The sequence below is a fragment of the Sceloporus occidentalis genome, unplaced genomic scaffold (assembly GCF_023333645.1).
Source record: "Sceloporus occidentalis isolate IW3139 unplaced genomic scaffold, rSceOcc1.0.p SCAF_27, whole genome shotgun sequence".
Taxonomy (NCBI): Eukaryota; Metazoa; Chordata; class Lepidosauria; order Squamata; family Phrynosomatidae; genus Sceloporus; species Sceloporus occidentalis.
The window spans coordinates 3807684-3819850 of record NW_028317007.1 but is presented as its reverse complement, the minus strand read 5'-3'; the positions used below and the strand labels follow the sequence as shown (position 1 = coordinate 3819850).

The following is a 12167-nucleotide window of genomic DNA, read 5'->3' as shown; positions in this document are numbered from 1 at the left end:
TTTCAAGAGAAGAAAGAGATTTAGTAATTACTTAGACTACAGCAATAAAATCACTGAACATGTGTATTGTAGGATACATCATATAATGTGTCACAATAGAAAACCTTAATAAAATGACATTATAAAAAATCCAACATGAGGACATGGCATCACTGTCACAAATATGCATTATGGTGTTCCTCTAATTTACAACTATATATAACATGCTTTCGTGAGTAGTATTTTTTTCATTCAGGAAGCAATGAAACTTCAAAAAGGGCATTATCCTCCGCAATTTCTTACATAAATCAAACTGGAAATAAGACACATTTTACAATTCAATTTAAGATCCCACTGAGACAATAATGTTGCAAGCTGTGCATTTTGCAAAGTAATATAGTAATGTCTAGTTTGCATTTTTGAAAAACCAAATTAATCACACTTTATTGAATATGTTTTGAGCAAACCTGAAATCATTTATTATTAAAAAAAAACCATTGCAACAAATCTAAACTATATTTTATATATAAAGGACAAGCTCATTTATTCATTAGAAGAAAATCCTGTGCATTTCAGAAGAATAAAAAAAATGACACATTGGGATTTTGTTGTCCGTATTGGATTTTATGTTCAAGAGTGAAAAATGGTGAGAAAAAAACAATTTTTTTTTGTTGAAACAATGTAATATGAATGCAAACCTACATTTTTATTACCTTCCAAAATAAGATCTATGTCTACGACTTAAGGTCTACAAGAAAAATTATTTCAGTAAGATTGCTTTATGTCCTAAATGGCCCTTTTTTGCATTTTTGAATGATTGTTGTTCATTGAGCCCCACAAGAATCACATAATATAAATGTTTAGAATGTGTTGGCTTATGTGAATGTTACAAATGATTTAATTTAGAGCAGTGTATGTGTTTCTGAATTGTAAAGAAACTTTTCCTACCCTGCTTCCTGGTGATATTGTTGAGTGTCTTGGTTGTGTCATAAAACAAATATGCTTTATGTTGGTGTTATTTTACAATATAATATTGGCACTTTGGGTATTGTGAACTAAAATAACATTGGCTAGATCAGGATGGTGGTAAAAGCAGTTTCAGATCCGAAAAGTAGTTTGTTCTTACCAGACCACCTATGTTAGAATTAACCACCTATCCTATCTCTTTATCTTTACCCCACCAGCTCCAATATAGATCTCTGTATACTATTGCTGGAAGTTCTTAGGTATGATGATATGCCGACCTCACTGGGTTCTTCCAGATTGGACATCTATACTTTTATTTAGTTCTAGAAGTCAGTGCTGCGTAGTTGGATATCCTGTAGCTGCTAGTAGGTTGAGTTTCTGGGTTGGAAAAAAGCTCTTTTACTACCCTTACTTTGATGGGAAGAATTATCCCAATCAAATATATTAACTGGTAATATTTGCTCAATATTAGCTTGAACAATGTTTAATTGTGCCTTATTGCACTTACATTAGTTATATTTTCACAAATCTCTTGTACTGTGAGAAAATCTGCTCCAGCGCATTTACAAATTCACTTGTGTTTCTTTTCCATATTTGTTTCCCATTTTAAACCTCATTTAAATCTTCTTTCAGTCCTAGAGTATTAGGTGGATTTCATTCATTATCTCACATAATTATATTTACTTAAAACCTATAGTTATTTCTTAATTATATATAATGCAACATTTATAGAAAATGTTTGCATGTGTCTGGGCAGTGAAATTTTTCTTTCACAGAATTCACATTTTTTTGCTGCTAAATTTGGTGAACATTCTGAAAAACGGGGTAAACTGCTTAGTCTAGCTTGAAATCTCAGACACTTCAAACTCCCTAAATTGGAACCATTTATATTCATTCCCACAGGGAGCAGTGAAGGTTCTTGGGATAAAGAAAAACTTCAGTCCCTCCCTACCCCAGGATCTCAAACCTCTGTTAATCATCCCAATTTGCCTGGGCAGCATAACCTTCCAGTTACTCATCCTCTCAACTCTCTTCAACAGAATCACCTTCTGCCAAATGGTACGAGAGCCTGACATCCATCACTCTCAAGAATCATTGTCATTAAACTATATTTTGCATTGAATCAAATAAGCAGTGGTATTTGGGATCCATAGCACAGTAAAAATAGGCAATTCAGCTCCAGATTTGGGCTAACATGTGCATGGACATTACACCAGTGGCCCACTTGTGGTCAAGTGGCCCATTTTGGTTGTGCTTTTAATTAAAATTAAGACATTTAATGGATTTTCACAATCATTTTGAGGTACTAAATGTAGTTTTATGGCTAAACTGTATCATTGTAAGAATAAGACCTTGTCTTTTGGCAAGATATACACATCCTCTCTGGACCTAGTTAAGATAAATGTTAAGATTATCATACACATCAAATTTTCTTAATAGGTTTAAATATGCTGAACGTGCTATTGTAACACATTAAACATAAATATACTGCGTACAATAAATAGTGCGGCATATTTGTTCAGCAGTTTTATGTGACTAGTATGGATATGCAGTATTTTCCCCCCACATTTTTTTCCCTAGAATTTTCCATTTATATGACGACCAGTAAGATGAATACAGAATTACGACTAAATTGGGTATCTTTTGGGTACAGTAATGAAAAATACTTGATGAAAACTACAGTTCTATAATTTCTGGCTTTGCTTTACTCAATATGAAATAATAACACATGGAAACAGTGGTACTATATTTGATAATTAGCTGAATAATATGATTTGACTCTTTCTATTCTTTATATATTGTAGGTCTGGAACTCCCATTTATGATGATGCCCCATCCATTAATCCCTGTAAGCCTACCTCCAGCTTCTGTTACAATGGCAATGAGCCAGATGAACCATCTCAACACCATTGCCAATATGGCTGCAGCAGCACAAGTACAAAGTCCACCATCAAGAGTGGAAACATCTGTAATCAAGGTAAATCATTCCGCAAATAAATAGTTTGCAGACTATTGCTTGTATAGGATTAAAATGTAAGGGAGATGTTCACCATTTCAGTTTTCTAAGAGTTGAAGATTTAATATATATATATATATATATATATATGCTTACATTGCATTTATTTTGATGCCTCCTTACAAAAGCATGTTGGGTTTATTGAGTGAATAATGAGCTTGCCCAGTTGTCCCGAGGCATCAACATCATGTTAGGCATTTACTAAAACGTAACCCTACTTTTCTTAATTCCAACCATGGATTATTTTGAAGCAGTGAGTTTCCTCCAACTAATTTCTTATAGCCAGTAGGTGCCTGTAAAGACTCAGGAATCCATTTATATCCTAGTGTAGTCTGAGGTAGCTTGTACACATAACTTGATAACTCAATGCCATTTTTATGTTAAAAAATAGCCTAGGGATCCTTTGAATACACCAAGAACACATTGAATGGTATAGTTTCAGGACACAATAACTAAGAATGACTAAAACAATGATATCATATGAACAGGAACTAATAATTGGATTGTGGCTGTTCCATTTAGCTTTGAAATAAAGAAATGGGTACTTAAGGTCAGTAAGTCTCAGATTAAATTTTGAGGGCTATACCTGATTTTATGAGATGTATTATGTAGCTGTCTTGGCCTTATACTGAGAGATTTTGTGAATTTGCCCTTACAGAGATGAGATGAGCATTAGATGTCTGTTTGTAATAGGATGTTTAGATATATGACATGGGTGAATAGTAAAAGTGCCATAACAAGCTGGGATAACAGAGACTGACAATCATGAATCAATGCATGCCTAACTGCCATGACCTGTGAGGAAGAGCTTTTTTGCTTGACAATGTGGACTGTTTTTATAACTATACCTATTAAGCTTTCATGTTTATTTTGATACATAATATTCATTGTTTAACTCTTTCATTAGGAAAAGGTTGAGAAATGCATTGTTTACATTTATAATGAAATTAACTCCCCTTATGTGCTTAGTAGATAAAGCTAAACATAGTAAAGGGTTGCTTGGATTTAATATATTTTATTATGCATACTTTCTGATGAAGGAGCGAGTTCCAGACAGTCCATCACCTGCACCATCTCTTGAAGATGGCCGAAGACCAGGCAGTCATCCTTCATCACACAGAAGCAGCAGTGTGTCTAGTTCTCCAGCTAGGACTGAAAGTTCTTCAGACAGAATTCGTATGTGATATATATATATATTTTTTTTGTTGTTGTTTTTTTTATATAAATTAAAAGAGCGCAACACTTCTATACCAATAGAAAATAAAAATAATTAAACTATAAAATATATTTTATTCCTTAATATGTGTAATCTGTTTTTTATTCTTAAAAATTGTAAAAGGAGTAGCATTCGTAATGCCTACAACTTTATGAATCAATAGAAGAACATGCAACAACATTTTTAAATAATATATACAGGCTTACCTCGCTATCCAAAAGTAGAGTGTTCTGATGAAACATTTTATAAGCTGAAATGGCGTAAAGTGAATAAGCAATTAACGCTATTTTCGTACTTCATCGTATTTCATAAAAGCGAAAATCCTCATCGGATTTCTTTCAGTTACCAAAAACAGGTACTAATGTACCTGTATCCCGAAAACAGATAAACACATATTTTAAATTACTTTTTGAATCCTTTCACATACTTTGAAGTGCTTCTTCTTGTAAATTTATAATTTAATTAATGTATTTAAGAAAATATGTAACATATAAAGTTTTTTTCTAACTTGTAATTTCCGCTGTTACATTATGGAAACAATACAAACATTTGTACATCTACGGCCATTTCTTTGTGATCAGCCCAACTGCAACATCTTAACAAATTTATTTAGTTGACAACTGAAGCATATTGAATCATTGAGCAGTAAAGTACATTAAAGCAGATGCAAAAAAATCTTGTTTATTTTGTATTAAATATAGGACAGAGACAATGAAGTGAACATAGATTTATCCTTGTGATGTTTTTCTTCCAAGAAGTCACAAATATGATTTAACGGGTAGACCGTAAATTACTCTGTGAAAGGGAATGCAGAGAACATGACATGCTTCTATTTACAATGCCTTTTTGCAACATTTGTTAGGCTTTTTAACAGAGATTTAAAGCATGTCTTTTTGTGCAAGATAGTTTATGATTTATTCTTCAGAACCAGTCATATACTTTATGTAAAAAGATCTGATTGTTTTGAGTTATATGCATACATTGTTCTTGTAGCTGTCCATCAAAATGGCCTCTCAATGAACCAGATGCTGATGGGCTTGTCACCTAACATCATTCCTGGGCCAAAAGAAGGTGATCTTGCTGGGCATGACGTTGGACATGAGGCTAAGAGAATACATATGGAAAAAGGTAATTACAATTTTTTATCAAATATTTTATCTGTACAAGTCTTTAGCTTGAGAAAGGAGGCACACATTTGTAAACAAGACCTTTTCTCGACAAGATTATGGTGTTTTGGGGGTCTTATTTGCAGGGCCCTCCAATGCTGCAAGAGGTGTGAAAGGTGGGTGATTCTGCGATCAAGACATGCTTTCTTTCTTAGTAAATTGTTTAGGTGAAAGGGCAATGTTCAGCAATCTCTTTTTCATGCATAGTCTTAAGGCAGACAAGGGATTAAATGTAGAGCTTTGTAAATTTGTTAAAATTCATTATTAAACTGAAGACCATTATCCCCACCTCTACCTCTGTCGAGTGTTTCTAAAAGTGTGCAGAGAGCCTGAGCCCTCCCCACTTGATAACATTGATCCGAGGACAGCGTATCACCAGATAACACAGTTCTCAACTGGAGAGTTTCTAAACTTCCTAGAAGCACTTTCACATGAAGATGTGCAAGAGTTAGCTCTGATGAATTACTCATCGAAGAATTACTTGGTGTTGTCTAAGACAGGTCAGGAAAAAAAACAAACATGGTTCAAAAAACAAAATAAAAAAAATGGTCATGTCTATCCCTAATCACTGTGGGTTCTCTGTCTAGTACTACATTGGTGTATAGCATAATAGTGATAAACACACTATATTTTTATGTATTTTATTTTTATTTTTAAATGCAACTTGCTCATACATGTAAGACGGGGCAGCAACAACTTTTTGATCTGTGTATGATACGTGTATGTCACCATTTCCTCAACTGATGATTTGATTTAGCTAAATTGTACTTAAAAGAATATCTGTAATACATCATCTTCTTAGATTACTAACATATCATCAAAAAGCTTTTTCCATGGAGGCGGCAGAGCAGGTGGGTTCTAATTATAAACACTCTTATCCAAAGTGAATTTGCTCACCCCAATAACTGAAAGCAAGCCATGAGATATATAACCATGCTGGCTTAGCCTCCATAATATCTAACACATGCCCTCGTTTTCTCTCTTGGCAAACGCTCCTCAGCAAATAGTATCTTGCATATGTCATTCTACATGTTTTCATTAGTGCCTTTTGGACTGTACTGTTATTGAGATAACTCATTCAGCCTGAATATCGCTATTGTTCTGAGTGCCATCCATTACAGTTCTAGAATATTAAACATGTACAATTGTTTTAACTATTGTGAAATTGACAGATGAAGCTGAAACCAAGAACTACCTTTCATGGGATTTTAAACACTATTCTCCTCCATATGCCATCCCAATTATTATTTCGATATTATATTCCTAATGTACTGCTAAGGTTGATTAGAATTCAAGCCTCTCAAAAGCATGTACCAAAGGTCTTGGGCTGTGGAAAACATTTTTATAAAATAATCCATTAATGCAGAGGAGTGCAACTAAATTAGTTAGCAATTTGCTGAGCATGAATTAATGAACAGAGCTTCTCCCAGCTCCCAGAGTTGTAATTTTCATAATAACCTCAGACCTTTATTTGGCAGGTTGTTTAGTTTTTTCGTTTGAAGGTTTTCATTAGTCTAATGAGGACGGTGCAAGGGCGAGCAGTCAGCACAATTTACATGGGGAAGCTATCATAATAAATGAAGCAATTTGAATAACATGCAATGGTTTATGCAACAAGATAAGAAGAGATTGCAAAGCGAGATTTCGAGGTAACCAATACATTAGACCAACTAATAACTGAAGTAATCCCAATAAAAGGCTTAAATGAAAGGAATAAAATTAATGATATATACAAAACTGTAACGATATTATACATGATGCATTAGATTAATAAAATAAAAATGTTCACTTGTTTTAGTGCCTTTAGCCCCTAGCTTTTTGTACACAGGAATTTTAATTAGGATTCTACACTGATCACTGATCACTTTGCTTAGTTACATCTTAGCTATGGAAAAAACTATTAAGGATACTGTTCCTTTACTATTTAATCTTTCTGGCCTTAATAGTTCAAAGAATACATTTTTTTTAACAATACTTCTTGTGCCAGTATAATTTTGGAAGTAATTGCTTACGGTCCTGGAAATTATTAATATAATTTAATTGCCATGCAGTTAAAGATCTACAAAAAATATGTATTGTGCCATAAACATCATATTGGACCTTTTTCGTTTTACAGTTCATAATTCTATAATGGCTTTGTTTGCATAAAACTTGGTTTAGTGACTAGTAATTGGCATTAGCGTGTTAATATTATGAGTATTTTTATAATTGTGTAAAGCAAAAAACAAACAATGAAAAAAATACAATTTAATTTAAAAAGGAAAATGGGATTTTTTTAATGAAATTAAATGTACATTTGGGTCTTTCTTCTGTGCAGTAAAAGGTTTACTTTTTACTTTAACTCTTGCTCTGCATTATGAAACACAATACGATCAAGAGAAACTCACCAAATGTTTTGATTTGGGTATTATGTTTTTTGTTTTTTTTAATCCAGAAAAACATATCAGCTTTGATAACTGTGCACATTTTTCTCTACTGTCTGAATGTTATTAACATATTCAGTCTAAATGTTTTATATTCTCATCCATAATCCTTGACTGACTGCATGCATACAAAAGCACTGATTATTTTTTTGACAAACCATTCTAGGTCCCTACCCAGGGCCCAGGTTGGCCATGTTACATCTGCAATGTAGGTGGCTACTTAGGGCACTGAGTTTGTGGACACAATCACCAGGTTACTCCCTATGTTAGCAAATAAAGGCACATAGTAGCAGTGGCGACTCTAGAAACAATATATAGGGGGGGCACACAAGATATCACATTCAAACTGGGGGGGCATTCATAATTTCCAAAAATAATGTGCTATGGAATTATACTTTTGTTATTGGGCTAAAATAATACTTGATCATTCAACATGGGAAGCCTGAAGCCACAATTGAGTGCAACTAATCCTTGAAATAAATATTATAACACAATAAATAACTTTTCCACTAAATGATTTCAGGGCCTTGAACGTTTTGTCCCCTGAAGTCACTACAACTTCAGGAGGGCATTTTATCTCTGGATAAATATAAATTAAATAATTCCTACTGTAAGTTAAGTGCCAGGAACAGATGACCAAACACACACACCAACACAGGCTCTGTCACACCGACACCCAGACACACACACCAGGACAGGCTCTGTCACACCAACACCCAGACACACACACTAGGACAGGCTCTGCCACACCGACACCCAGACACACACACCAGGACAGGCTCTGCCACACCGACAACCAAAAACACACACACCCACACACATCAGGACAGGCTCTGCCACACCCACATCCAAACACACACACACACCAGGACAGGCTCTGACACACTGACACCCAGACACACACACCAACACAGGCTCTGTCACACCAACACTCAGACACACACACCAACACAGGCTCTTGTCACACCAACACTCAGACACACACATACCAGGACAGGCTCTGCGACACCGACAACCAAACATACACATACACACCAGGACAGGCTCTGCCACACAGACACCCACACACATCAGGACAGGCTCTGCCACACCCACATCCAAAAACACACACACACCAGGACAGGCTCTGCCACACAGACACCCACACACATCAGGACAGGCTTTGCCACATCCAAACACACACACACACACCAGGACAGGCTCTGCCACACAGACACCCACACACACCAGGACAGGCTCTGCCACACTGACAACTGAACACACACATCAGGGCAGGCTCTTCCACACCCACATCCAAACACACACACACACAGACAGGCTCTGACACACTGACACCCAAACACACACCCTAGGACAGGCTCTGCCACACTGACAACTAAACACACACCAGGACAGGCTCTGCCACACCAACACCTATACACACACACCCGAGGACAGGCTCTGCTACACTGATAACCAAAAACACACAAACAGCAGGACACAATCCACGTCACAGACGTCTGCATCAGGATGGATTTTTCACACTGCATTGTCGTTTATACCCCCCTTAGTGTTTTTGCCCCTGCTGCCCATATATATTAATATTAGCCCCAGTTGCCGATAGCAGGTATAGATCAACACATTAACACACAAACCAAGCTTTGCATGGATAGATCAACTGAAATTCACCTGTGATCTCAGCACTGAAGATATATATCAAATAAACAGAATCAGACATACAAATCCTGTATTTGCAGGTATACAGTAGTATATAAAACGTAGCATTGCAGGTATAGATCAAATAAATACATGGAAACAGCATTGCAGGTATTAATCAACTGAATAAGACATACAAACACTGTATTTGAAGGTATACATAAATAATGTATGGAAATATATAGATATGGATCTACAGAATAACGCAAAAACCCAGCTTTGCAGGTAAAGATCAATTGGAATTCACATAAAAACAAGGCATTAAAAGGTATATTTAAAACCCCCTAAATTACATTCATAGATCACAGGTTGCGCACCCCAAAGCCGGCCCTGCCGTCCACACTGCCCACACAGCAATCACACTCCTATCATACCCAGGCAACCAGTAAATGCTGGTACCTAGGCATGATGGGACTGTGCTTGCTGTGATTGCTGTTAGCAATCACACTCCTATCATGCCAGGTTAGCCAGTACATGCTGGTACAGGGTGGCTGTAAGTGATGTGCACACCCCATACTGCTGGCAGCATCAATACACAAGGGGGGCAGCTAGCTAGGTTTTAGCATGTACTGGCTGACTTGGCATGATAGGAGTGTGATTGCTAACAGCAATCAAAGTCCCATCATGCCTAGGTTCCAGCACTTACACATCCAACCAGTAAATGCTGAAACCTGGGCATGATGGGACTGTGATTGCTGTTAGCAATTACACTCCTATCATGCCAAGTCACCCAGTACATGCTGGTACAGGATGGCTGTAAGTGATGTGCAGACCCCATACTGCTGGCAGCATCCATAGACAAGGGGGGCAGCTAGCTAGGTTTCAGCATGTACTGGCTGACTTGGCATGATAGGAGTTTGATTGCTAACAGCAATCAAAGTCCCATCATGCCTAGGTTCCAGCACTTACACATCCAACCAGTAAATGCTGAAACCTAGGGATGATGGGACTGTGATTGCTGTTAGCAATCACACTCCTATCATGCCAAGTCAGCCAGTACATGCTGGTACAGGATGGCTGTAAGTGATGTGCAGACCCCATACTGCTGGCAGCATCCATAGACAAGGGGGGCAGCTAGCTAGGTTTCAGCATGTACTGGCTGACTTGGTATGATAGGAGTGTGATTGCTAACAGCAATCACAGTCCCATCATGCCTAGGTTCCAGCACTTACACATCCATGCTATCACACACTTCATTCACAGATTCATTCCCTCAATCATACATTCTCATTCAAACTCCCTCCCCACCCCCTTACCTGCACTGCAGCTCCTTGATGCCGCTCACAGACTTCAGCAGAGGGCGCGGCCTCCCTCTGCGTTCTCTGGTAAAGCACAGAGGAAGCGGGACTGGAGCAGAGTCATGTGATGTCACGTGAACTCTGCTAGGTTCCGCTTCCTCTTTGCAGTACAGAAGACCCTCCCACAGGTAAGTAGCCGGGCTCGAGGTGCGGCCCGCGTAAGATCGGTTGCCTTGGCTGCCGATCTTACTCGGACCGCACCCTCTCTCTCCTCGGCGTTTAAAAATAAATTAAAAAAAAGAAAGAAAGACGGGATCCAAATTTAGCAGGGGGGCAACAGGGGGGGCAAAGATTAACCTAGGGGGGGCAATTGCCCCCCCTTGCCCCCCTGTAGCGACGCCACTGCATAGTAGGCATTGTTCTCAAGGCAAGAGCTCAACCTTATTTCAGTCACTGGTAGAGGTAGAAGGTATGTTTACTTGAGTAAGATAGTCCTTGCGTTAAGTAATCACCGCCTAGTAATATTCAAAGTTTTTTTGAGTTATCCAAAGTCAAATAAGAAAACAATATGTAAAATAATGTCACAAATAGATGAAAACACATAGCAGCACATTTAATTTGCATCTACAATATATTATGCAGCTCTGGATTTTCCTTTACTAATAGAAACGAATCAAGATGTTTTTTTGTCATTTTAGGGCAATAGATTTTCTTCCTTGCCTATTCTGTTTGGACGAAAATGCTGAGGCATTTTTGATTCGGGAATGAAATTCATTGCCCGGTGCCCACATTCACTTATCTCGTTCTCGTTCACTCTCTCTAATACTCTTTAGATATTTCCCTACCTTCTCTGCCGACAACTTCCGACGACCACTTCCGCATCCTCTTCCACTTTTTCTTCATCCTCTATCTTTTCAATTATGACTCCTCTTCTCTTTTCTATCTCTTAATCTTCAACCTGCTATTGTCTTTCTTCTTCCGCATCTCTGTGGACATAACCCGGAGGAAACTTCCTCCAAAATGGCAGCGCTTGCAGAGACATGCTGTCCCTGGACATTGTTTTGCCCTCACGTGAAGTGAGGGAAATATGGTGGCGCGTGCAGTGACGTCATATTATGATCCTCCAATCATGGGAGAGGACGTCACTACAAACACTGTTGTTTTACGTCCGTTCCCCTGATTGGAGGATTGGGAGAGGACATCACCGCAAGAGCAGCCATATTGCAGTGAGTTTTTGCTTTCAGTGATGTCCTCTTCCTTGTTTGGATTCGATTTTGGATGAAAATTCTGGGCTTTTTTGATTTGTTTTTGTCTGATTTCTGGGGTATCTGTTCTCGTTTTCAGGGCTTTATATATATATAAATATATATATATGTTATACATACACACACAATGTTATGATTATATTATGTATTATTATTATTATTATTATTATTTTTATTTTTTTTTGCTCCAGTGTCACCGGAT

General features: G+C 37.4%; 1 protein-coding gene across 4 annotated transcripts in view; it reads left to right on the top strand.

Moving 5' to 3' along the window:
* Window positions 1-12167, top strand: part of LOC149299863 (dachshund homolog 1-like) — a 162285-nt gene that overhangs the window by 115840 nt on the left and 34278 nt on the right. The window contains exons 4-7 of one of the 4 annotated variants that reach the window (XM_089485892.1): window positions 1849-2004; window positions 2751-2923; window positions 4003-4138; window positions 5172-5306. The exons of 2 other annotated variants lie outside the window; for them this stretch is intronic. In XM_089485892.1, coding sequence (XP_089342018.1) covers window positions 1849-2004; window positions 2751-2923; window positions 4003-4138; window positions 5172-5306 — 600 coding nt within the window. The remainder of the gene's footprint in view (window positions 1-1848; window positions 2005-2750; window positions 2924-4002; window positions 4139-5171; window positions 5307-12167) is intronic. One more of the 4 variants, XM_089485893.1, reaches the window with a different exon arrangement.